Source organism: Lynx canadensis, chromosome A1 (genome assembly GCF_007474595.2).
Source record: "Lynx canadensis isolate LIC74 chromosome A1, mLynCan4.pri.v2, whole genome shotgun sequence".
Classification (NCBI taxonomy): Eukaryota; Metazoa; Chordata; class Mammalia; order Carnivora; family Felidae; genus Lynx; species Lynx canadensis.
Window position 1 is genome coordinate 134,353,474 of NC_044303.2, and position 27,080 is coordinate 134,380,553.

Genomic DNA, 27,080 nt, shown 5'->3' on the forward strand with positions numbered 1-27,080 from the left:
CAGGGGGGTGGGTAGAGGAATCTGTTTGGTAATGAATGCCCAGATGTTTCTGGTGATAAACCAGTATCTAGGAGCCACACCTGCCTGTCCAATTCTTCTGTAGCCTTCAAGCTTACTCCCCCACCCCCTATCAGACATTCTAACTCTTAATATTCCAGGCGACTGATTCTAGTGAAATACCCAGTTTCCCCACTTGTGACTTACTTAGAACCAATCCCTTCTTTCTTGCCATAACTCGAGTTAATTTTTTCTTTAGCATTCAAGACAGATAGAAACAAGGTCAACCACCCCTCTTGCATCTTATAATAATACACAAAAACATTGAAAAGCCATTTATTTCATACTTTTGTAAGCTTCAAAATTACAAATGACACTTCTTGAGGAATTGGACAAGTAGGAATGGTATGACAGCTTCCTGTCTTGAAATTTTACTGATCGTGCCTGTGTTTGTGTCTGTGCTATGTTCAGTTAGCAGTGATGGCTGCTGGCTCTGGGGAAAGGTATAATTTGCTATCAGATTGTGGGAATTGCAGCTCACGCAGAGAGTCCTCTGTGATGGAGGCCAGTCAACTTTTATGGACTTCAATGCTATTTGCTTCAGTACACTTTGAAATGCAGGGTCAGCTCACTGAGCTACAACATGCAATAATAACACATTTTTATAGGAATAGCTTGTCAGAGCAGTAACAACATACGATACATAAAACCAATAAACACACCATGTCTACAGATTCTATCCTAGTAACCAGGATAAAGCAATAAAATTGACAGCAGCTATCAAAAAGCTGCCTTTCTGACTTTGTAGGGTGAATTTACTGTTGCTTAAAACAGAGGAGCTGTCACAAAGCCTTAGATCAGTGTGCAGTTACAGAATAGCAAGTTGCATTACAGGGAAGGGGCACACCCCTGATAAATGAAAGCAAGATGGGCAATTACATTTTGCTAGGGCTTAGGACCCTCCCATCTATCATGTGATGCAATCTGCATCACAGATATTCCACAGAATACTTTTGTTTCTGTTTTAACACATTAACCATTACGGAGAACCATGTGGCTATAGAGTGGTAAGACAGCGATTAGTATATCATCTCTACGGCTTAAATCCTGCAGTCAAGAAAGAGCTTAAATTTGCTAGAATGCGAGGGAACTCAGTGCATTCTGGTTCTGTCTTAGACTGGATTCATAGAGTGTTGAGTTCCATCCTGTCTGATATGGATGAAAGAAGGAAGGAAAGCATGAAACCAGTAGAGAAGGAGGGAAGCACAGAGAGAAAAGGAGAAAAGGAGAGAAGGGAAGGAACAGCAAAGAAAAAGGAAAGAGAAATAAAAAGAAAAGGCAGAGAAGGAGGAAACAGTGAGCATGGTTTTTGCATCTTTGTGGTCACTACCAGGAATAGTTCCCAGAGTTTCCAGAGGTGATCATTTAATTTGGTACAAGCAAATTAATGAAATCAACAAAACAAATGAACTATGTGTCCTGCTACCTTCCTGCCTGAATCCTCAAAGGTGAATGGCTCTTGCACAAGAGTGAGCAGCATGGGGTGGTGTAGTTGGCAGGGATGCTCTCTCTCTTGACTCAGGAGGGTTGGCTGCCTGAACTTATAAACTAACACTGCCTTCACGTCCCTAGAAAGAGGGGTCTTTAGTGTAGCACCAGTTAGGAAGCTGCCTGTTCCACACACTGACAGAGGCTGGCCAAGGCAGCCATGCCCGCTTCTGCCTTAGGTCCCTTCTGAGCCCAAAATTCAATGAAAAAAGTCTTGGTCATTGCCACACTCAAGGCCAATACCAATACAGCAGTGGCTCAAACTGGGCTTCTTGGAATGTTGTTCCACCCTCCTTAGGGCCAGGGAAGGAAGAAAGGGGGATGATGGGTGTGTCCCCATTCCTCATATTTCTAGCACTTACTTCTTCCATGCACATCTTTAAGTGACTGCCTCTCCAGGGCTCCCTCAGGAAAGCTGAGGAAAACTTCCTTTTCAGGCACCTGTTTTCCCAAACACTGATACTCAAGGTAATTAAAGCAGCTAATTGTGTGCTGTTTCATTGCATTAGCAGAGTGGTGCTCTGCCCGTGCCCACTCACCAGGTCCCCAGGCCACCTAGAGCTCAAGGGGATATAGTACCCTTTCATCTCTGCTACCTCTCTCCACTTTGAAGGAAGGATGCCTTTGAGTTGGGAGTTACCTGAGGATGCGGAAGAAGGTGAAGAAGGTGTAAGCTCTCGGACACTTTGACCTGCTTCCAGAAAGTAAGGGGGAAGGGAAAGGCCCTTCAGAATAACTTTGAGATAATATGCTTGCTAATAGGCCCTGGGTAAACTGTGGCCTGGGAGTTAACTGGGGTACCTCCTTCTTAGTATTTCTCACAGTAGGAATAGGGTGAGACCAGTGAGACACCCACCTTGGGTGCTAAATTTAAGGGTGCACCAAAGAAATCAGTAATGAAGATAATATTTTAATGCAATATTAAATTAAAAAAGACTAATGCAAAATATCAACCATGAACAAAATACCAAAATTTTAAACAGAGGCAGGATCAGTATTACTGATTTTTCCTTTTGTCTCAGGCCCTAACATGGTTCAGCATGGGACTATTTTGGATGCCATTTTTAAAAATTTTGTTGTTTTATTTATCACAGATTTTTTTCATTAATCAAAAGTTTTTAAAATATTGCGTTAAAATATTTTTGTCTTGATTACTGAGGTTTTTTGGTTTCCCCTTAGATTCTGTGCCCAAGGCAAGCACCTCTGTCCCTTTACCTTGTGTTGTTAACCAAGATTTTCTGGGAAAACTTGGCCTCCCACCTAGTACTACGCCCAAAAAATCCCCCAAGACTCCAAGACAAGCAGAGCAACTGCAGGAGAGGTTTATGGCATTTCTTCACTATTTCCTGTCTTTTTTGCCATTCTTGGGGGATATAGCGGTAAAGAGAGGTTGGTTCCCAAGTTTCCACTCTGTTAATATGTCCCACTGTTAGACCCCCAACATAAGGGCTAATAAATTCTGATTGGATATGAAAGTTAATTTTTTTTTGATATTCCAATCAGATTTCCATAACTCGAGTTACCACCTCTAGCCTAAAATTTGTTACAGAACTTAAGGTCCTATGAATGCAACACCCTGAATACAAGAGATTTCAGCTCTTGTCCACCATTCCAGACCACAGAAAATCAAGCCTTATAGGAATGGACCCTTTGGGTCATGCAAGGCCTAAATCCTAACACTTTCTGCTTCTCTGTCCTTTCTCTCTCTCTCTACATTCAATGGTCCTGTCTAATCTTTTCCACTGGTACAATCATTGCTGACACCCTCAGACTCAACAGAAACTCACTGAGCCAGAGTATTGTGTTGTGGACAGCTAGAGCACAGTGATGCTTTCTTCCACTGGTTTTCATTGCAAATGCACTAGCTCAATTGCTATCCCAGGTGAATAGACTTTTGAGAGATGCCCTGGGAACCAAACCACCATTTATCTCATAGTTCCTGTGGGAAAAAAGCTTCTAAGGACCAGACATTCAAATGAGAAGAGCATTTGGGCCACAGCCATGTGTAAAGTAGGATTTGTAATATAAGACCAAGCACACAAGATCGGTAGGAAACTTCCGTGGTTCTGAAGTGAGAGTGGCCAATGTAGCAAAAATCCTAGATTGAGGGTTGGGGAACTGGTGGGGTGGTTTTTGCTTCTTGGTTGTTTTGTTTTGTTTTGTTTTGTTTTGTTTGTTTTGTTTTTTTGTACCTATTTACACCCTAGTGGAATTGTAGAGACCTTAGAGACTTAGAATTAAGGAGATAAATGAAGTTGATGTCACAATTCATTTCTCAGCCTCTTCTTTTAAATTCCCTTGTGTATTCCCTTTTTCATTAAAAAAAAAAAGCATTGAGACTTTATCCTCAACATGTTTCTCAAATGACTGTCTTATTGAGGACTCAGAGCCAAGCACGATGCCCAAGCCACAGGAGACAGAGTTTGGACTGGGTTCACCAGTGCCGCCAAGTTGTGGTTGTTGGTCTCCTTTTAGGGTCAGGGTGGGTGCTGCTTCGGGAAGTGTCCGTGAGTGGAAGGAAGATCACCTCCTCGAACATTCCTCTCCTGGCCTTTCCCTGCCACGGGTCCTCCAACCACCTTTCATGTGAGCAAATGGCTCTGTGTCTCTCACAGCTGTTGTTTGGTCCCCTGGTCCTAGTCAGTTTACATTCCAGGAAGGTTCATTAGCTCTGGGACTCAGAAAAGCACAACAAGTCCTGTCCAGCTGCAGGAACCAATCTGAAAATTCTGACAGCCAACAACAGACAACAGTTCCTTTACTTGGGGCAGTTTCCCTAAACACATTCATTTGCCATATCCAGAAAGCTTCAGCACTAAATGTGCTCATATTTCCACCTGAGGAGGAATTTAACTGAAAAAACGAGCAGAATGGCAATGAAGAGTAAAAATACTATAAGAAAGAAAATGCCCACAGCCGTAATCCCACAGGACAGTTCGACATCATACAGTTTAACTCCCCTTAAAGATGGAGGGTTTGCACACATGGTTTCCTCCACACCCTCAATTTTCTGCAGGTTTTCTTTGTACCATGTTATAAAATGTATGTTCGAACAAGTGCAGTCCAGGGGATTGTGGCTTAAGTTAATGGTGTTCTGCTGGGACAGGGTGTGGAGGAGAAGAGGTGGGATGGCGTGGATGCTGTTGACAGCCAGATTGAGGTAGATCCCCTGAAGATGGCTAAGAGCATCGATGCTATCGCCCGTCAGGCTGTTGTAGCTTAAGTCTATGTGACTCATTTTTCCAAGGCTCTGGAATGCTTGCTTGTCTATGGAAAGGAGGTCACAGGAGGATAAACTAAGAATCTCCAAGCTGTTCAAGGGCTGAAGTAGGTTGGTCTTTGAGATGCGCCTATCTTGAAAGTGATTCCCCTGTAAATTTAGATGGCGGAGATCCACCAGGCCTGCTAGAAGGTGCTGATTGCTGGTATCCAGGAGACAGTGAGAAAGATTCAGAACCTGTAGGAGACGGAGGTTTTGAAAAGGACTTTGTGGAGCCTTAATGCGCAAGTGGGTAAATGCCAAATCTAGATGTTCTAACTGAGGACATTCTTTGAATGCCTGACTCTGAAGACCAAGAGGCTCATTGTAGCTCAGGTTTAGGTATTGTAAGTGGGGCAGGTTTTTGAGTTGCAGATTGCAGCAGTCGGAAGCTTCTATATCATTGTGGCTTAAATCAAGTTTCTGAAGATTTTCTAGTTTTTCCAAACACCCAGCACCGAAGTCAAGTGTTTTCATGTTGCCTTTGATAGAGAGGTCTGTGAGGGATGGAAAACTGGCAGCATTGATCTGACACAATTGGTCAAAATTATTTACATTGAGAACTAATTTCTTGAGAGCATTCATACTCTCAATCCCGGCGGGCAATGCTTTCAGGTGAGTTGCCGTCAGATCCAATTCCTTAAGTTGAGTGAAGCAGCGAAATGTGGTAGATGAGATATTAGAGAAATGGTGCTTCTGTAGATTGATGCTTTCCACAGACATTTCACAAAGTCCCTCAAGCATGGCTGGAGTAAGGTCTTGGTCATCAGAGTCTTCGAATGTCCCCAGCCAGAGAGACTGAGTAGTGGAGTTCTGTAGACCTTTTAATATAACAGACAAGTTAAGAATCCCTCCAAATTTCAAACTTTGGAAGCTTTTTGAATGGAAAGCTCCAGGCTCAATGGCTTTAATGTCATTGCCATTGAAATTAAGGCTTAGGTTGTTGGCCTTCTCCAGAGCATTCATGTCTTCACTCGAGATATAGTATATAGCGTTATTCTGAAAATCCAGGACTTTCAAATTCTGTGTTGGGAAGTTCTCTGGGAACTTAATGGAGGAAATATGGTTGCTTCCAAGATGCAAACTTTCCAACTGTTCCAGATTATACACTGGGATAAACTCGAGATTGGATATTCCTGTTTGGATTAAGGAAAGATGCTTCAGCGATTTGGGCCCATTAAATGCTGTTTCTGCCATGAATATCAGGGGATTTCCAGTCAATACAATTGTGTTCAACTGATGCTGGTATTGAAAAGTGTCTTCATGTACCCAGTTAATTTGGCACCTTAAAAATTATTTAAAAATAATTAATTAGAAAAAAGAAAAACTCTGTCACAGTGACTAGTATTAACAAAGCCATCTTTTGTGTAGAGTAAAAACAGTATATATCATTATTTGAGGTAAAACATTAAAAATTTTCTGCAGCACCAACAGATTACCTGTCGAATTAATGACTAGCCTCAGTTCTGCACACTCTGATTTAGAATATTTTCCAGAAATCTTATCCCTTTGGATTGAACTCTCAGAGCTTTGTTTATAGAATCTAGGGAACAGTTAGTCATTTGACTTTAGGGAAAATGGAGGTATTATTTACTGTTGTAAGTAATATACAATATGTAGTATATAATGTATACTATAGAACAAATGATATGTAATATATGTATCTGTGTCACCCTGAATAAGTCACAAATTTTCTCAAACTTTTGTTCCATCTATAAAGTAGAGAAGTGATGAGTGCTTTAGGCAATGGCTGTTAACCAAATGATACATATGAAAATGCTCCATAGAAATATGGAGCAGTACAGGTGTCATCCTGGTAATGCACCTGAAAATACTGGATTACGCATGTGTGAGCACATGTGTGCGCACGTGCGCACACACACACACACACACACACACAGCTACCCTGGAAGTCACTTAGGGAGTTCCTTAGAAACACACTAAAGGAGCTGTGAAAAAGAAGCTGGAATCCCTAGGACCAAGTGAGCCCTGGTCACTTGTCATATTTGCCAACATCTGCCAGTCTTTGATGGCCTAAAGCCTGAGTTAAAATGAGCCACATGTACCATGGCAGGAAACAAAGCTTGGGGTCCAAGCAGAGTAGGAGGTCCTATCAAAAACCTACAGACCACCAAGATCTTCAGAAGGGATCCTTTCAGTGGATCACCTTAAAAAAAGAAAGCTCATAGAGGGTGACCTTGAGGATATGTGTTTATCTTGGCCCATGGCTTTAGATGGAGCAACAAGGATAACAACGAGAAAAGTCTCCCCCTGGGATTCTCGAACTATAAGTTTCCACTCACGAGGGCTGGGGTCTGAACTGACACTACCTCTGTGGACCTCCCAAAAGGAGCCCAGGTAGAAAATTGAGGCTAAAATGGCTCCAGAATGGTAGTGACTTCAGAGAGCAGCAGAAGTGAATAGAAATTTCTTTTTGAGTGATATACCTATTTAATTAATTTGTAATAAAAAATACTTGCAAACCTAAAGTAAAGATAGTAGTACAATGAACTTTCATATACCACACGGATGCAGCAGTTCTCAAGATTTTGCCAGATATACTTCCTTGCTTCTATTCCCTCCTCTCCCTCCTGAAGTGGTTTAAATCAAATCCTAGACATCCCGAACATTTTTCACTATGCATCTCCAGAAATGTTTAGGCTTATTGTCTGTAGCCATAATGCCATGGTCTAATCCCAGGAAAGTATTTTAAACAAAGATTTACATCAAGTTCCAAAAGATAAATGAGCTCAAAATAAAACTTCACTGAATACATAAGGGCAATTCATTAGCCAAAATCAGTTTAAAAAAAAAATGTTCTATGGGAACACCTGAGTGGTTTAGTCGGTCAAATGTCCAGCTCTTGATTTTAGCTCAGGTCATGATCTCACGGTTCTTGGCATAGAGCCCTGGGGCGGGCTGCACTGTGGCAGCATGAGCCTGCTTGGGATTCTCTGTCTCTCTCTGACCCTTCCCTGCTTGCCTGTGTGCACATGTGCTCTCTGAAAATAAATAAATAAACTTAAAAAGAATTATAAGTATATTCTGCATAATTAAGTGCAAGAAACAACAGATACCAGAATTATCAGATATATCTCATAATACATATATGATTTGGAAAGAATATGTGATATTCCTGATACATATTATCAGAATATATCATATATTTAGATCAAACGTGCATTTGATATGTTTAAAGAAAACAGTGTGAATGGGGCACCTGGGTGGCGCAGTTGGTTAAGCGTCCGACTTCAGCCAGGTCACGATCTCGCGGTCCGTGAGTTCGAGCCCCGCGTCAGGCTCTGGGCTGATGGCTCAGAGCCTGGAGCCTGTTTCCGATTCTGTGTCTCCCTCTCTCTCTGCCCCTCCCCCGTTCATGCTCTGTCTCTCTCTGTCCCAAAAATAAATAAACGTTGAAAAAAAAAATTAAAAAAAAAAAAGAAAACAGTGTGAATAATAGGGAGAAGGAAAAACTTATTAAAGCTGATCTGATGTATCTGAAATGAAAAGTCATTGAAATTTATTGAAATAGGAAGTTAATGAAATTGAAAAGCCAATGGATAGTTTATACAAGAGATTAGCTGAAGAGGGTATTAATGGACTAAAAGGGGATATGAGAAAATTACCTAGAATATAGTCCAAAACACCAAAGAGGTGGAAAACAAGAAAGATATATTGATGTTACAAAGGATGGATGAGAAGACGCAATGTAAATCTAATCAGAGATCAAGAAGAAATAAAAGAGTGACCAGGAGCAAGCCAAGTTTCAAACAAATAATGGCTAGACTATTTTAGAATTGATGAAAGGCACTAATCACAGATTCAGGGAGCCCAAGCATCTACACAGTGCAGCCCTGTGATATTACAGAATGCCAAAGACAAAGAGAAACCATTGAAAACACCCAGAGAGAAAAGATCACCTACGTGTGCACAATGATTAGACAGACAGGTGACTATCTAACAGCAAGAAGGCACAAAGCGAATGGTAGCATCAAAGGGCTAACTAAGAACAAAAAACCGTCACTTGCAATCATGCCAGAAAAGACTGTCTTTCAAGAAAGAGAGTAAAATAAAGACATTTTCGGAAAAACAAAAACTGAGGGAGTTTAATCCTAAGAGACTTTCACCAAAGACATTTTGGGGGATGTACTTCAGGAAAAAAGAAAAATTATTCCAGAGAGAAAGTCTGAAAAGCAAGATGGAAGAATGAGCAAAAAACCCCAGAAAACATGTTGGTAGAGCTAAAGAAATGTGGCTGTTTAAAAGAATAAAAATTGTATCTGATTGGTGGCCAGATGAAAGGCAGGGGCACAAGGAACAAGGAGAAGGATTTTAGGAAGTATGAGGTCATATTTTTTATCATCTTTCAAAAATCACAAGAGGAAACTTAGAGTCTTCTATCTAGAGAAGCTGTCATGGCCCCATGCACTCCTTCAAAATGTGGTCAAATCCATTTCATCTAAAAATGAGAAGTGGTAAAGCAGAGGGCAAGTAAATGTCCTGGGGGTATACTAGGTAGGTAGCAGAGTAATCTCTGTCCCTATCTGCAAGGGCAAGACTTTGTCTCAGTGAAGTGTTGCTAGGCAATAAGTGGAATCTTGGCTGTGGAGGTGGCCTGGGGTCATTTGGGGGACTCTGGACTGAGAGTCAGGAGAGCAGAGACGCAGTTGCTTTACTCTGTGACCTTAACCAAACTCACAAAATCTCCTTGAGCTTTCATTTCCTCTTCGAACATGAGTTGGACTGTAATATACAGCATGCCTACCTCCCAGGGGTGGTTATAAAGATGAGTATAGTCTTACGGATGTGAATGTTCTGCTACCCTGGGCAGAAGCTGAAACTGAACCACCTAAGAAATAGAGCTGCTGCAAGGGATACACGCCTCATACACATGCAAAGCCCTTTCCCCTCTTACACACACACACACACACACACACACACACACACAATCATGTTGCAATTCCCTTCTGGTGTCTTCTCTTATTTTCTTGTAATACTTCTGCCTTCTGGTTCACAAACACTGGTTCAGTATTTGGAATCCTGACTCTGCTTCTAAAATTAAATGATGGAACTATTTTCCCAACTTACAGGGGAAAAAGTTAGTGGCTTATGTGTTTCTTCTGTAAATTTTTCTTAAAATGTTATCACCCAATAATAAACTACGCTAACATGTAGTATAATACGGCATCTGACTGAACGAAAGATTTGTCTTTAGTAGTCCTTAAAACTTCTTAAACAACACTGTTGATGCAGCATCGTTTGAAAACAATCCACTCTTCTGTTCACTTATTGGGTTTCATTAATACAACATTTCACCTGCATAAAAATATTTCATGGGGAAGAGTAAACACACAGTATAGGTAGAACGCCCCTGTGCTCCCAAAAGAAGGTCCTGGAAACAAGTTGAATGCAAGTTGTATTATTCCATAAGTAAAACATCAGCCACGCACAAGGAACTCAGATACATACCTGGTTAAGTCCAAAAACATAAGATCTATGAGTCTGGTGAAAGTTGTATTTTCAATTACAGGCAAGAAATTAAAGCCAAATTCTAAAAATTCTGTTGTGTTTGGTAGAGTGTCAGGAACTTCTGTGAGACCTAAATTTTCACAGTTATATGTTTTGTTGGCTTCTTTCTGACAAAAGAAACAACGGAAATTAATATCAGAGTTAGTAATTTGATTGATTAGTAAAATTACACATATTTTATCCTTTGCACAGCAATCCCACTTTTAGGAATCTTACCAAATACACACCTGCAAATTCCCAAAGTGACTTGTGCATAAGATTATTTATTTTAGTATATTTTTGTAATACCAAAAGGTAGGCAGTCACCAGATTATTCATCACTGTAGGACTAGTTGAACAAAATATGGCCCATTCACAAGATGGAATCTTCTGCAGTTGAAAATGGAATGAGTAAGGTCTTCACATGTTAATATGGAGTGACATCCAGGCATATTGTAAGGTGTAAAAAGCAAGGTGCAGAATGAGCTTATAGTATATACAGTATATGGTATGTCACATATAGCATACTGTATGTGTATTTCTTACATTTGCAAAGAGAAGCCATGGGGAAAGGCCCCACACTCATTGCCTTGAAGGGGAAAAAAGGAACCAGATAGAGAAGCAGGGAAGGAAGACTTATCTTGATTATACTTACACTGTTCTGATTTAGGATGCATGGAAATGTTTTATTTCATTTTGAAAACAGATCAACTCTGCGTTAGCATCAACAGAACAAGACAATCAGACATTTCACACTTTCTGATGGAGACAGATTCCTGCCCCCCAGAAATTAAATTTGAATACAAGACTTTAGGCTTAATTTACAGCCTACAAATGAAACGAGAGGTTTAAGTTAAAACAGCCTGCACGGTAGCTGTCAGCCAAATGCCCAAGGCGGAACATCCTGTAGAATAACTGACTTTGTTTTGTTGACATGTGAATGGTGTTGGAGAAGTAGAGAGGAAGGTGGATGGGGCAAGAGGAGACTGCTCCTGTTAAGAGACAGCAATAGAAGCTCTTTAAGAGATACAACCAACAACAGAGTAGCCCTCGTTTTGATTCTGATTCACATGAAGCATCAGGAAAAGACATTTTATAGACTATCAAGAAACTTTGAGGACACGATATTAGAGAAAAATAAGGAATTAGGAATTTTTGAATGATAACAGCAATGTTCTTATTCTTTTGAAATGCATTTTGAAGTATTTCTGCATAAAAGGACTTGACGTTTGGGATTTCTTTTAAAATATTCTGGGCATGAAGGAGGGGAGGAAGGGATACGTGAAATCAGTAGGCAAAATATCAGCGATTGTCGAACGTCGATATATACATGGAGGCTCCTTGTAACTACTTCTGTATCTGTTTCAAAATGTTCTGTCCCCATCCTCAGTTGCAGAAAGCCCTGCTTAGCTGGGAACAGAAGACTGAGCACGTTCTCCTTTACTATGAAGCCTGATGTTTTAGAGATGTCACATTTTAATTGCTTTCTGCTTTACTCCATCTTCTGCGTAGTGGTGCATTTTTTGTGGGTACCGCGAGTGTATGCATGCTCACCTACTGGATATCACGTTTTCTTCTATATTGTGATAATATTATCAGTGTTACTGATGAAAATGCCATATTTTTATTTCCTTGTAATTCATTCCTCATTTTATAGACCCAACGTCCTCCAGGCACTGCCACAAATCCACCTAATGTCCTTGAAATTCACACTTCGCCTTTAAAACTTAGGATGTAGCTGACTGGTGGGAAAAACACATGTTGCCAGACCCCCCTTGCGCCCATGCACATGGATGGCCCCAAGAGGAAATGAATGTAACTTCCCCAGTAGCTGCTAAGGTTTGGAGGAGCTTTGAGAAGACATTTCCCTTTTTCTGGCGTGCACTGGCGTAACTGATGTCACATATACTTGGAGAAAGGGACCTTTCCTCAATTTGTCTTGAGCTATTCTGGTCCTACAGCAAAAGGCACCACGCTGGCAATTCCCTCCTTCTCCTGAATATATAAGCGCCCGTGACACCTAAATTAGTCCTCTTCTGTGCTTTACTAAGCACTTTTACTGCATTAATGCGATTCGGAAAGTTGAGAATCCAGCAGGAGCTCTATGGAGCCAGTGGCCTGAGGGAGCTTCTAGCAAATGGAAAGGCAGATAAATGAAATAGCTCAGTTTTATCCCGGTGAAAAACAGAACTCGTGGATAACATTCCCACAGAGTTCTGAGAAACCCACCATGAGCCGGTGTCATACATTAATCTCTACTTAGGTATAAAGTACAGTGAACTCTCTGCCCTTGATTCCTGGGAGAACGAGGCAAATGACAAGCATTGCAGCTTATAAGAGAATTTAAAAAGCAAGCACATTTTGGAGAATGTCCTGAGCTCCACACACGCGACCCTTCCCCTTTGGCTTTCGTATTCACATTCTTGTACACTCACAGTTACTATTACAGATGGTGACACGAAGCGTCCCCTGCTCTGGAATCACTCAAGCAGCATTAAACTGTTTCCAGTCTCTCGAATTTTTTTTTAATTTTTAAAAATGTTTTTTATTTATTATTGAGAGACAGAGAGAGAGCATGAGCATGGGAGAGGCAGCGAGAGGGGGAGACACAGAATCTGAAGCAGGCTCCAGGCTCTGAGCTGTCAGCACAGAGCCTGACGTGGGGCTCAAACTCACAAACTGTGAGATCATGACCTGAGCCGAAGCCGGACGCTCAACCGACTGAGCCACCCAGGGGCCCCACCCCCTTAAAAAATTTTTTTTAATAGTCTCTCAAATTTTTTAAGGCAGGAAGTATACACACACACACACACACACACACACACACACTGTTGTTCTCATTCCTTTTTTGTTGAGAGTAAATTGTAGACATCATGACCCATTACCCATAAGTCTCCTGAGAACAAGGACATCTCTTCTATAACCACAGTGCCAATGCCTAATTGAGAATATTGAACATTGATACAATGTTATTATACAGTGTACACATTTTGGCAATTGTCTTAATATTATCCTTTATAGTAATTTTGTTTTTTCTAGTCCACGTTCCCACATTGCATTTAGTTTTTGTGTGTCTTTAGTTTGAGGCAATTCCTTAGCCTTTTGTTGTCTCTCACGGCATTGATATATTTATCAATAGCACACACACACACACACACACACAGTGTCCCTCACTTGAAGCATCTTTCCTCATGATTTGATTCAGGTTATACAGTTTTGGTAGAAATACTACATGAGTGAGGTTGTGTCTTTCTCATTGCCAGGATCCTCACAAAACTTTTTGAGAGGGAGTCGTGATGAGTAGAGCACAGGATTCTAGGACTGCAGCATGACCCTGCAATGGAGAAGGGACAGGATGCAGAGAAGGAATATGGGACTGGGCTGGCTGCCAGGGTCACATGTATAGTTGCTCCTCCAGGCAGATACCCACCCCTGCTTCTGCAGCCCCCGTGGGTCCTCTGAGCGCCACGTGACTACTTCCTGTCAAAGCAGCCTTCATTCTCTAGCCCTCAGTGTGGGGTTATTGTCGAAAATCACCTTCTCCCACTCCTACTTTTGCAGGTCCCTTCTTGATGTGAACCCGTGCAGCCAGGAGGGCTGTGCAAGGAGACACGGCATTCACAACAACCCCATGCCTACCCCCGGTCCTAAGTCATGGGCCATTTCCTCAGGACCTGCTGTGCACTGGGACCTGCACCAACCACTTTGTCTCCAGCTTCATATCAGAGCCGTCCCTTTTCCACAGAGCGGGACTCGTAAGTGTTAAATCTGTGTTTGTAATCCCTTTTCCTTCCAGGTAATTCATTTGCATTTTTTCAATCAGGATCTTATTTTGCTTCCTTCTGCTGTAACTCTAACTCTCTGCTATCCCATTGTATTTTCTCGTCTCGAAAGTGTTGAAATCATTTTCTAATTTTGAACCTTTTGAGTTTAACCAAGTGCTGATTCCCACCTTTCCAACGTCTCCTCTGCATTCAGCATACACCGTAGCCAGCGACCCCATGCACAGAGTCTGGCATGCAGAACACTGAGCCTCCCTCCAGAGTTAGCAGTGTGACTGCATCAAATCCCAGAGTAACAATTACTCTCTGAAAATAAAACAAAATATTCCCAAGAGGGCACAGTCCTAAAATTTCATTGTTAACCTGATTCCTACAGGCAAAGGGCATCCCAATTATATGCAGTTCATTTTCTATGTATCTTGAGTCAGACTGCTTGGGTTCAGATCCCAGCTTTCAACCACTAAACTGTATTCTCTGAGCCTTCTTTTTCGCCACCTATAGATGGGGGATAACCTTCTTTGTGGGCCAACTCGGAGGATTAATGAGGCCATGTACGTTGAGCACTCATAAGGGGAGTTTGTGTTTTACTGGTTCATCACAATATCATGTCATTGTTTAGAGCTCTTCAGAAGCCTCTGTATCCGTGAATTTGTGAACTTGGAGTTCTTCCAAAAAAGAGCTCCACTAGGCATTTCCCACCCCTACCTAGGACTGAAGAAGGACTGTCTTCCTCCCATAGGTTTGAGCGGACAGGATAGCCACCATTGAGCCCATCTGAAATGAAGAGGCATGTCTACACTCCAGTGTAATTATTCAAGAGTATATCTAAAGTGTTACCAGAATTCACATCACAGAACACTGTATTTCACTTATGCTTTGCACATCTGTCAGCCTCCAAAGACCTGGTCCTGGCTCTAATTTTGTTACTTATGGTTCACATGCATACAGAGAAAACAATAGAAGAATATAACACAAGAAACACACACATACAGAAGAAAACAACAGTTGAATATAACAGTGGAAGATTCCACATGGAGTGTTTATGGAGGCTCATTATATTTTTAGAGCTTGTCTACCTTAGAAATATTTTTCAAACAAAAAGTTTTACTAAAAATTCATCTTGACTCCCACTTCACATTGTATGCAGAAAACAATTCCAGTCAGCTATAGCTCTAAATGTGAAACCTAACAATAGAGATAAATACAAAGTCAACTTCCAGAAAAGAGAGGATGATAATACTGTCATGGCCTCAAGGTCGGCAAATTTTTTTAAACAGGACAGAAATGCGCTGAGAATAAAGGAACAATTATAAATCAAGCTGCATTAAAGTTAAGAACTGTCTGTGTCTCTCTCATATACACATGCACACGTAGATATGCAAATGGCTAACAAAGCTGAAAATATCCTCAGTCATCAGGAAAGTAAAAATTAAATCCCAATGAATTATCATTATTCACCCATCAGAATTGTTAACATTCTTAAACAAACAATAGCAAATATTAAGATGGGGAGTAATCAGAATTCACATACATTGCCAATGAGTATAAATGGGTACTAACCCTTTGGAAAATAGGTTGGCGATACCTACTGAAATTAAATATATGCATACCCTATGACCCAATACATCCCCGCCCTGGCAAACACCTAATAAAGATTTGCATATTTGTTCGCTAGAGACAGAGATATGAATGTCCAAAGCAGCAGCGTTTATAATAGCCAAGAAATGGACAACAGTGCAAATGGCCACTAACAGTAGGATGAATAAATAAATAGTGGTTCGCTAGTACAACCGAATACCATTCAGCAATGAAAATAAACAAATGATTGCTGTATGCAGCATCTTTGGTAAATGTCCCATATTTACTGCTTTGCGAAAGAAGCCAGACACAAAAGACTATACAGCAGGTGGTCTCTGGTATATAAAATTCACAAAGAGGCAAAATCTTTCTTTGATGATAGAAGTTAAGAGTACCGGGTGCCCCTGGGGGCTACTGACTGGGAATATGCACGAGGGGGGCTTCTGAGTTGCTGAGAAGGTGCTATTTCTTGATCTGTGCGCTGGGCACACGGATGTGCTCGCTTTGGTAAAGACTCATTAAACTGTACATTTAGGATTGGGGAACCTTCTGTATGTATGTTTTACTTCATTAAAAGGTTTACTAAACTCAAAGCAAAAAAAAAAACAACAAAAAAAACCCACAAACAAACAAACCCACCTTTGTTTTCAAGAGAGGGCCTGATAAGCTAATGGGGGCCACATGAGCACACAGACAGTATGTGGTTAATTCTGCTTCAACTGGAGGAGAGAACAAAAGAGGGAAAGGAAAGCCAGCATGAGGGCCAGGCAGGCTAGAGTAATGTCCACTTGAAAAGGGGCCAGACCCTTCAACCCAAAGCTTCCTCTTCCGCCACTTCCATTTTTATTCCACTTTCTGCAGCCCAGAAGTTCCTTACCTTCAGGAACAAACTCTCATTCATCTTGGTAACCCCCAGGAACTTCCCAGTACACACAAAGAGTGATGGCTGGTAAACAGCCTGAGAATCCTGCTGCTGAGAACTCAGACACGATAGAGGATATAAACGCAAGTATAGATCCAATGTTAATTGCCTTGGTTCCAAGGCATTTAAAATCAGTCCTTTCAGAGGGAGGGCTGCAGTCTCACCTGCAGAGGTTTCAGTCTCACCTGACTTAACCAAAAAGGAAAGCTCTTACTGCCACATAGGGACAGGCCTGGAGATCCTGGGACCCTCAGCATCACTTTTGCCACCTGAGTGTCAGGGAGGCCTCAGAAACAGGCAACAAAAAGACTAGGGCGCGGTCCCTGTTTCTCTCCCCTCTACTCTGCCAAAGCAGGAGCCACTTGCAAAAAGCAACGGGCAACTCTGGAACCTAATGTCTTCAGTAGGAAGCTACACTGGTCCAGCATTTCCATGGGCTTTCCAGAATCTCCCAGGACTCCCATGTGGGCTTCTGAAGGGCTGTGCGGGCTTTGCAGCAACGCAGGGATTTAAGAGTTGAACTGGTAAGCTTCAGAGTGGGGTATTTAAAATAGCCTGGTTCCCAATAAGCTGGGAATTGGAATTTAAGTGTGATATTATCCTACCTGAGGATGTTGGCAGATGGTGGGTAGCATACCTACCTGGTCACTGAGGAGGTGGTGTTCCCACTCCTACCCTCTTATCATGTCACCTACACGTATGTGTGTAATTGACCTTCTGACCTGAGTGTTGAAGAGAGAGCCTTCTGGGGCTGATAAAACCTCTTACTTGACCCCTTCTGTTGCGGGCTGCTTTGTGTCATTCCCAAATTCCTATGCTGAAGTCTTAACCCGAGTACTCAGGAGGTGACTTTATTTGGAAAAAAGAGTCTTTAAAGAGGTAATTAAGTTGAACTGAGATCATTAGGATGGGCCCTAATATAGTATGACTGGTGTCCTTATGAGAAGAATAAATTAGACACATACAAAGGGAAGATGATGCGAAGACACAGAAGATGGCCGTCTACACAGGGAGAGCCAATGAACGAGGTCTCCGAGAAACTAACCTTGCTGACACCTGATCTTAGACGTCTAGCCCCCAGAATTATGAGCAGTTTCTCAGTGGGAGGAAGGTTGCAGCATTTTAGAAGATGGCAAGGGACCCCCTCCAAGAACTTCCCACGAGTTGGTAAATATTGTTAAGGCCAAAACAGAAGATGCAGCTTGGCTCTGTTCTCCAATGTTACTCCTGTGGGTCAGTAAAACAGATGGAGGGCTGTCCAATTGGAGGAGAAAGCCAGACTCATTCAGAGTGATCTCTATATGCTCTAAAACCTGGCACAGGCCATCTTCGCTAATCTCCAGGAAACCAAAAAACTGTTTGTGGAGTAGTGGCCATATGCTGGGATGTTGGACAAACAGCACCTCCATTCTGGAAGCACATTTGGAAGGCTGCTCTTTGTACCGAGACCCTGTTAGTATCGCATGTCTCAATTAGGATCATTTCGAGGGAATTGTTTGTAGAGGAGGAAAACTCTCACTTCTTCCAACGGATAATTTTTGAGATCATCCCCTGGCTGAGCTCTATGGCTTCTTCTTCATTCTGAAGAAGAACCTTTCTCCATACCTTGTCACCCTTTTAAAGACAGTGAATATAGGGAGGCCAAGGCTCAGATAGGACTGCGTGCTGAATCTCAAAATTTCCAGGCAGTTTAATCTGGATAAAGAGAAACAGTTTGGACTCACCTCAGTGCACATCTGATCTGAGGAGGTGATGGCTTTACAGCTGGCAGAAAACATCACTGCCAACAGGAAGCAGCCGGCACAGGGAGCCATCACCCGAATGAGGCCACCCCAGCTTGGTGGGCTTATCTTGTGCCTGGAGCAGAGAAATGGAATCAAACTCTAATGGCCTCAGTTATTCGGCGGGCAGAGAAGTGCTCAGAAGGGTGATCTGGGACCAAGAAATGCTGTTGATTGCTCAGCTGGTTCTGTGCTGCAAAAAAAAAAAAAAAAAAAAAAAAAAAAAAGGAAGTCCCTTTTGCATACTACCAATCCTCCTTGCCAAAAATAGCTGAGAACCCAGCCTCAGCATGGCCCAGTGTGTTTCCTGGCAAATATGAATCAGTTGAGCACCCCTCTGGGGCCGGTCACCCGGACTCTCAATGAGATGGTTTCTATGGACATTAGGCCAGCTTCAAGAGTTTGTTTGGCTAATTCGAACAGCTTCTGATCTCTTCGGCGAGACAGACTATAGAAGCAGGAAGCTGTCCTCACAAAGGAGGCCACTTTGTTAGTTGTGCTAGGTGAGTGACCTGGACAGGTGCAGTGGCGTGCCTTGGGGGCAGATGGAAGGACCGGGTTCTGCAGTGGCACCTGCTGAGGTGGGTACTGGAGCAGGAGGGAAAGGGCCATCCCCAGAAAGGGGCTGTACCCGCTCTTTGTACCTCCCCTGCTGCCTCGGCCACCCGGTTCGTATTGCCTCTGGTCTTGGTCCAGAAGGAAGACACATCCATCCTCAGATCCTGTGATTCAGGCCGGCTAAATCAGCTGGGGTGGAGTCTCCTCTTTTTCCCTTTGAACCCGACCCAGGGAAGCAGGGGACACTGCTGTATCCAGAGCATTCTGGCTGAGAGAGCAGAGTTAAGGATGTCAGCCTTGGCTCTCTTTCTTCTTGGAAATAGCTTGAAGCAGGATTGCACTTGCCCTCATCATGGTGCAAGATGTGGTAGTTATTAAAAAAGGTCAAATTTCAAACATTCTTCCCTGGGCTGAATTTAGCTACTTCAGATGTTGTTTCCCAACCTTCTGGCATAGAGGGCCTGCTTGGCATTGCTTTTCTTCCACTTCATTTCCAAGAGTCCCGTTCTTAGCATCAGAGTTGAGAACAACTTGAGATACTGCTACCACTACTGTATTACTTCTGCTAATAAAGTCATTGTAGGACCTACCATTTATCGAGCACTTATTGTACGTCAGACCCCAGGTGGGATTCTTTTGTATGTATTTATACCCTTATCACATTTTCTACCAGAGAGATGCTATTATTTCACCCACTTCATAGATGTAAAAACTGGTGTGGAGAGAAATTCAATGACCTCTCCAAGGCCACATGACTAGAAAATGGTGGATGAAGGCTTCAGATCCACTGTCTCACTGTGGAGACTGTGCCATTACCCTCCATAGTTTTAGAAAGAGTTTTGCTTCCTGCAGGAGAGAAGAATGGGTGGGATAAAGAAAGTTCTTCATCTGAAGGTTTCAGAGCAGATGCTAAAAAGCCGAGCGGGTTGGAGAAACTATGGCCCAAGCACTGTGCTAGGGCTTTCCTAGTCTCCCCTGAAACGCCATCCTTATCAACAGAAGCAGTTCCAAAGATGCTTTTGGCAAAACATGGTTCAAGCAAACCCAGGCTGATGACAGCCCGTCTTGCTTTAAAGGCCTGAATCACGACGAGAAGCAAGAGCTGGTCTTGAAGCAGGGGAGTTTTTAGCCTCAGATCCAGTGGTTGTTAACTGAGTGAACTTGGGCAAGTCATGTCACTTAAGTGAGTCTGCTTCCCATCTGAAAACTAGAACAGGAAGTGCAGTTCCTGTTCTGCCAATCCCACAGGGTAATTATGAGGATCAAATGGGATCATACATGTGGAAATGCTCTCTTGACCTTTAATCCTTACATAAATACGAAGAAGGTGTTACTCCTCTGATTAACCAGTTCCAATGTCATGTAAATACCTCTATCAGGAAATTGTCTCCTGCCCCAGAGATGTTGAAAAGGTATATTACTTTTCTTTTCAAAAAAAAAAAAAAAAGGTTTGATGGCTCAGTTAAGGCCATAGGATTTTGTCATTTTCCAAGGCCACACTATTTGCATATGATTTGCATGTGTTTGCATAATGGATTCAGAAGACTCACTGCAAGTGTATAAGACTAAAAGAAAATAAATGAATATGAGTGACCTTCTGCCACAGCATTCAAATCAAATATTCGGGGCATAATACCCTGAAATATGAAACAGATTAAAATTTAAACTATTGCAAACAGATGGGAAGATAGGTTTTAGAGTTCAAAGGCAAGAGTGAAACCCTGATTTGGTGCCAGGTTGTAAAGAATCACATACTCTTAAAGGTCATCCCATCCAATGATTTTCATGCCTGAATTCTTTCCTCCACACCCCTTGCCCCACCACTTTCCATAGACAAAACATACCCACTACATACTATGTTACATTCCAGTCTATTTTTTTTTTAATGTTTATTTTTGAGAGAGAGGGAGTATGAGCAAGAGAGGTGCAGAGAGCGGGAGGACAGAGGGTCCGAAGCAGGCTCCACGCTTACAACAGTGAACCTGACGCGAGGCTCAAACCAAGGAACCATGAGATCACATGACCTGAGCCAAGGTCACATACTCAAACGACTGAGCCCCCCAGGAGCCCCCCTTCTGGTGTATTCTGAAAAGCTTCAGGTGACAGAAAATTTGCTGTCCCCCAAGAAATTGTTTTGGCAAAATTTAACTGTATAAAACTGAAACCCTTAAACTTCTCTCCAATGATCCTCCTTTCCTCAGGCCAAAAGAACAAGTTCCAGCCCTTATCTATCTGCTGGTCCTTGAGCTACTTGGCAGTAGTTAGGATGCCCCTGAATCATCCCTTTTCCAGATTAAAATTTTCTTGTTCCTCCAACTGTGATATACGTTCATGCATCATAAATCCCTAACAATCTCTCTGAATATGTTCCAAATCTCCCAAGAAGAGCAGTGACTTGATTCTAGCTCTAGGTTTGCCATTAATTCGTGTGTCTCAATGTCCTCCTCTGTAAAGTGGAGTTGGACTGTAAGGCACTTCGTCATCTTCATCTAAAAATCCCATTTCTCTGTTTCAAAACAGTGATTTCCATTTTACTTACATAACAATGATTGGCGTGAGCCAATAAAATGGAGTTACACTTGCTCCAGGTGGACTTGCTCCTTGGCAAACATGAAACACAGACAGCTTTGGCTGGAACAATGGACATCACGATTGCTGCTTTTCTGGTTAATTGCATTGCCATTAAAGGATGGTCACCTGTTTTAAGAACCAGTTCTGGGGCATCTGGGTGGCTCGGTCCGTTAAGTGTCTGACTTCGGCTTAGGTCATGATTTCACTGTTAGTGAGTTCGAGCCCCACATCGGGCTCCCTGCTGTCAGCGCAGAGCCTGCTTCAGATCCTCTATCCTCTTTCTCTGCCCTTCTCCCATGGGTTCTCTCCCTCTCTCAAAATAAATAAATAAACCTAAAAAAAAAAGACCCAATTTGTGCAGAGATCTGGAAAGAGAAAGCAGATGGTGAGAAAAGGCACTAGAAACTCATTTATTTCTACTGGCCAGTAACCAGGTCAGTTATTATGCTTTTATTCCACCACATTTCCATGCAGTTCATCCCTTGGGTCAGCTGCCACCCCATAGGTAGCTCCATTAACCTGCCCACTTTCATGTCTGGGAGCCCCATGCCTTCACTTGCATGTGTTTCCATTTGATTATAGCCTGGGGAGGGACTTGGGGTCCTGGGATACCATGTTTGGGCCTTCAAGCCATTTCTTAGCGACAACCCATAAGCTAATATACTTTCTTTCAAGGGTTTGCAAGCCCAGAGATGCTTTTGTGATCCAACTTTAGCAAAGAACTAGATGTTTAATTTCCATTGTGGCTCATGGACACCAGGTGGAGTACAACTGTCCTTTTCCATTTTTCTCTTGTACCTATGTTTAGTTTTTGTTCTGCTTTTGGGTCATGCCTGCCCTTCCCCCTGGTTCCTCTCCCACCCCCAGGTGGTTAAATCAACTTGCGTCTAAAATTCTACTTACATATGAATATTCTAATGCATTTTTATGATCAATTTTATCCTTTGTTGTTATGTTTCTCCATAGTTGTTTATTCATTTTACTAAACTATTAAGGCTTAGAGTGGCAAAGGCCTGGAGTAAAGTCCTCTTTAAGTCATCCCCACCTCTCTTCCAGGGTTTCCTGGGGTGCTGCCTTGTGGGCGCGTCAGAACAGAGTCCTCAGGGCTTCGTGTCATGCTCTACGCTGCTGCCTTTCAGTTGATGGCTCTTGTGAAGTCACCAGGCTAGCCAGAGCAAGCACTGCTGATGCTCTTTTCCCACCTGGAGAGGAGACCTGACTCTCCTCACATTCTGCTTGAGTTCAAGCTCATTTGTGTTGCTGGTTTCACAATGCCACCCTTGATCTTACTGTTCAGAACTGCCTTTTTCTGTGCACTGTTGTTGATGATGCTGTCGCCATCCTCACCACCACCAGTGACAAAGCAGACACAGTTATCCTCATATGGCCTGTGAAGCTGACCTCCCGGGGCATCCCATCTCCTCCACAGAAACACCCCAGGCCTTCTTGGCTGCTATACTCAGAGGTAAAGGGGGAGTTCTTCTTGCCCAGTCCAGGGACAGTTTGCATTTCCTGCCCCAGGGTTCACTCCTTTCTGAGATGACCGATAGTGGAAATATCCACCCCCTGGAATTACAACCACTTAAACTGATTTAAAGGTTATAACATTTTAAGTTTATAGCAGTTTAAAAACTGATGTTTTAAACTGGCATTTCCCCAAATCTATGTTTCGTTATTATCGGTGGTCATCTGGTTACACATGCAGTTCATGGTTCTGGAAATATGTGTAACATATTAGAATATTTGTCAAGTTTTAACTTCCAATTAACCGTAAGTTCAGTGCCATTTACTAAGTTTTCTTTTGTCTGGTGTGTTTTAGAAAGGCATACGTGTTAAAGGCATCCTTAGGGTTTTCCTCTCCAGCTTTAAATGAATATATTAACAGGCACTGGGATACAGGGACTAGAGAATAGGACTGGGAATTGGGATTCTGAGATAAACCTTTAACTCTGAAAGAAAGTGGTCTTAATAGTGGTACATTAACATCAGGCATTTAAAGCTAAAAATAAGCTTTAACATAATCTAATCCAACCCTGTCATTTTTTCTTTTAAATCTAAGATTGTAAAAGAACATGAGTGGGACATTCCCAAGAGTTGAGATTATTCATATTATTGTTCAACCATTTACTTTTAGCCCTTCTGGAACATTTTTCACATCCTGTCTCTTGTCAGGCTTTTTACTATGAGCACCATATTAGATTACATTCCCATAGCCCTTTGCAGTGAAGCATTGGAGGAACAGATTTGCTGAATGAGAGGCGAGAGGCAATTTCTATAAATGGCAAGATGGCACTCTTTCCTCATTCTAGTGGACCCTAGAAAAGTCCTGTTTGTATGAGGATAAGCATTTGTTGAGGGCGGGATGGTGGTGGTTTGAGGGAAGCTTTGGTTCATTCCTCTGAACCATGTGCAACACTGACTTCCTCACGGAGTGGGATTAGCAGCAGATCAGAGTTCCGCAGCCTTGACGGGTTTCCAACTTTGGACTCGGCTACCTTTGTGACCTTCGACAAGTCATTAGCCTTTCAGGGTCTCAGCTTCTTCTATAAAAGCAGCGTGCTTGTGAAAAAAAGACTAACCCATAAAGAACTATGAGGCATCATTTATTATTTCCAGCTTAAGGCATGCATGGGTGCCCACCTTGGTCCCTTGCCCCCATTCAGGTCTCTGTTTCTAAGAAGCAGGTCCTCTGAAGGCAAAGTAAAGTGAGGGACGAAACTAAAGAAGACTCCTTATAAAATATATGCAAGGAAACCTTACTAGGAAGGTGCCGCCTACTCTTGTAAGCACTTGACATGCATTATGTCAAAAAATCTTTGACACAACAACTTGTCAAAGAAGGTCCTGTTGTTATCCTAGATTTATGGGTGAGTAAACTGAGGCCAGAGTGGTTCAGGGATACGCTCAAGGTCACAGGTCAGAATTTGGAGGATCCATACTCCTAATTGGCTCCGTGTGATGCCAGCATCATGATCTTGCACCTCACCACACTGCCTTTCCAGAAATTCCCTTGCTTGTAACAGAAAGAATTCCAGAACCCCAGCCATGTGGCAGGAAATTTGCACAGTGTGTATGTCTCAGACAGTCAGGTTCCAATTCAAGCCCTCCTAGTTTGTTGTTGTGTGCAGGGATTCTCCTGGCACTTATTTGACAACCACGTTTTCATAGGACGGAGAGTGTATTTGGAAGAGACGTCAGCCCTAGAAATTAAATCAGCTGGGCTAAAAGCAATCAAGACGCCATCTGGACACACTCTGACTTCCTGCCCAGAAGATAAAGACATCTGGACCTAGTAAATGCCAAGGACATGCTGACTTGGTCCCCAGGCCTGTGGGCAGCTCCTTGCTCCACACAGATGCATTTTCTTAATTGTGCAGAATCCACGGCTCTGAGCTACTGCTGGGGCTGCTGAAGGCTTGGTGCGGTTGACTACTAAGGGCTTCCCTGCTCACAACCAGTGACTACTTGGAGAGGCAGTGACTTTCCACTGCTAAGGAGATTAATTGACTGCAAAGGCCACTGTAAATAGTCCTCTTTAATGATGGAGTGGGAGGTGACTGCCCCAGACCCAATCTATTGTTGTCATTAGGGCACATCATGGCTGCCGATTGGTAAGTAGGGCCGAGGGGAAATATTTATACAAACAAAGAGGCTAATTAAGGGGGCTCCCCAGGTTTGCCTACCCAGTCTATGCTTACTGCTGCCTCTTCCTGTGAGGGAGGCTGTCTGTAATCACATGAGGTCTTGAGCCATCAGCCTGCCTGTGGGTGCCCTGGGTGGAGGACAGAGAGGGCTTCGGGGAGGAACCGAAGAAATAGAAGTGAAAGGTTAAGATTCTGCACAGAGAGCTTTTCTTGTGGCAACATCTGAACACTTGCACATGTTTTTCAAGGGATGAATCTCACACACCAGCTTCTATTTTAAAGCACAGCTTGACTCTCTCCAATACATGCCCAAAGCTGCCGAATTTGGCAGGGCTGGGACAAACCTCGCCCCTTTTACTCCCCCAGAGAAGCAATATTGGCCCCAGTTAGACTCCCTAGTTAGACTCCAAATAGGTCTCTTTTAGGTCTTGCATAGATGGAACATATTGAAGATGGTTGGTTTTGGGGGAAAGATTTGCTAGTCTAGGACAGTTTACATTTGGGAAGCTTTTTATTTCTTTTTTTTTTTTAATGTTTATGTTCTTCATTTATTTTTTAATGTTTATTTATTTTTGAGACAGAGAGAGACAGAGCAAGAGTGGGGGAGGGGGAGAGAGAGAGAGGGAGACACAGAATCTGAAGCAGGCTCCAGGCTCTCAGTTGTCAGCACAGAGCCTGACATGGGCCTTGAACTCACAGTTCGTGAGTTCAAGGCCTGAGCCGAAGTCAGTTGCTTAACCTACTGAGCCACCCAGGTGCCCTGGGAGTTTTTCATTTCAAAATAATGAAAAATGTCGTGTTTCTAAGTGTTTACCAAGCTACTATTGGCTGTGACCTAAAAAAGAAGACAAAACCACACCCAGTAGTAGAAGAATATCAGTTCAGATAGAGAGTCGTCCAAGCCTTGTGTCCCTCTGGCCTCTGTAGTCAGGAGAAGGGCCTTGCGATTATTTTCTTACCTGTCTCCCACTTCATTTCTGTTGTACTCCCTTTCTGAAAATCTTTTTTTTGTAAGGTTTGTCAGTTTTGTTAGCATTCCATTCTTGCTTCAATCATCTTGACCTCTAACTTTTCTTCCTCTTGGATTTTATATTTCTTATTTTTCAAGCTCATCTTTACTTACAGCTTTTCATCATCCTAGCACCCCACGTAGCCCTTACTCTTAAGCCCTTACTCTTAAGACCTTTTTTTCCTGTGGGATCATCATGTTTCTTGGTGTCTGGAAGGCCGAGACAGCGCCCATTTGCTTTCTCTCCGTAGGCCCCATTCTTCCATGACCTTGCAGGATTGCCCAGATGCCTGATCAGGTCAGCAGCCAGCACAGTGGAAAGGAAAGCCGCCTTACATCTCAGCTCTGAGCTTCCTCCACTTTTGAGGCTGGGACCCACTGGTCACCTGAGCCTGGCCAATGGGATGTGTGCCTGGTTGGAGATAAATCAAGGCATAGAGGGTCCTGAATACCTGAGAGGCACCATGCTCCACAGCCCTGACATTGACTAGCATGGTAGATGGTTCACCTCCAAGATGGTACAAATTCAGCTTTTGGCCTTTTCTTTTTCAAATGAGACACAAACATGAGGAGCCTGTGGGGAAGAAAATAAGAAGTCAAGATCTGGTCTTGGGATTTTCAACAAGAGAGAGAAAATCCATATTATATTTCTTCTGTTTATTTTTAATGTTTATTTTTGAGAGAGAGAGAGAGAGAGAGAACGTGAGCGTGGGAGAGACAGAGAGAGAGAGGGAGGCATAGAATCCGAAGCAGGCTCCAGGCTCTGAGTTGTCAGCCCAGACCCCCACATGGGGCTCGAACTCCCTAAAAGTGAGATCATGACCTGAGCCAAAGTCAGATGCTTAACCAACTGAGCCACCCAGGCAACCCCGTATTGTATTTCTGCATAAACATATATTGTGATAAGATCAGCCATAAATAAA

The 27,080-nt window shown here is 42.7% G+C and overlaps 1 protein-coding gene across 1 annotated transcript; it reads right to left on the minus strand.

Moving 5' to 3' along the window:
- Window positions 1–319: 319 nt before the first annotated feature.
- Window positions 320–18,530, minus strand: CD180 (CD180 molecule). The gene is made up of 3 exons (XM_030322284.1): window positions 18,319–18,530; window positions 10,274–10,440; window positions 320–6,089 (listed from the first exon to the last, which is right to left on the minus strand). Exons 1-3 carry the CDS (start codon window positions 18,406–18,408, stop codon window positions 4,361–4,363), a joined length of 1,986 nt encoding a protein of 661 aa, XP_030178144.1. The 5' UTR covers window positions 18,409–18,530; the 3' UTR covers window positions 320–4,360.
- Window positions 18,531–27,080: the final 8,550 nt, after the last annotated feature.

Coding starts and splice junctions, on each gene's coding strand:
- CD180 (XM_030322284.1), bottom strand. CDS start 18,408: ATGGCTCCCTGTGCCGGCTGCTTCCTGTTGGCAGTGATGTTTTCTGCC. Junction 10,441..18,318: donor CAGATCAGATGTGCACTGAG/GTGAGTCCAAAC, acceptor TTCTTTTGTCAG/AAAGAAGCCAACAAAACATA. Junction 6,090..10,273: donor ATGTTTTTGGACTTAACCAG/GTATGTATCTGA, acceptor ATAATTTTTAAG/GTGCCAAATTAACTGGGTAC.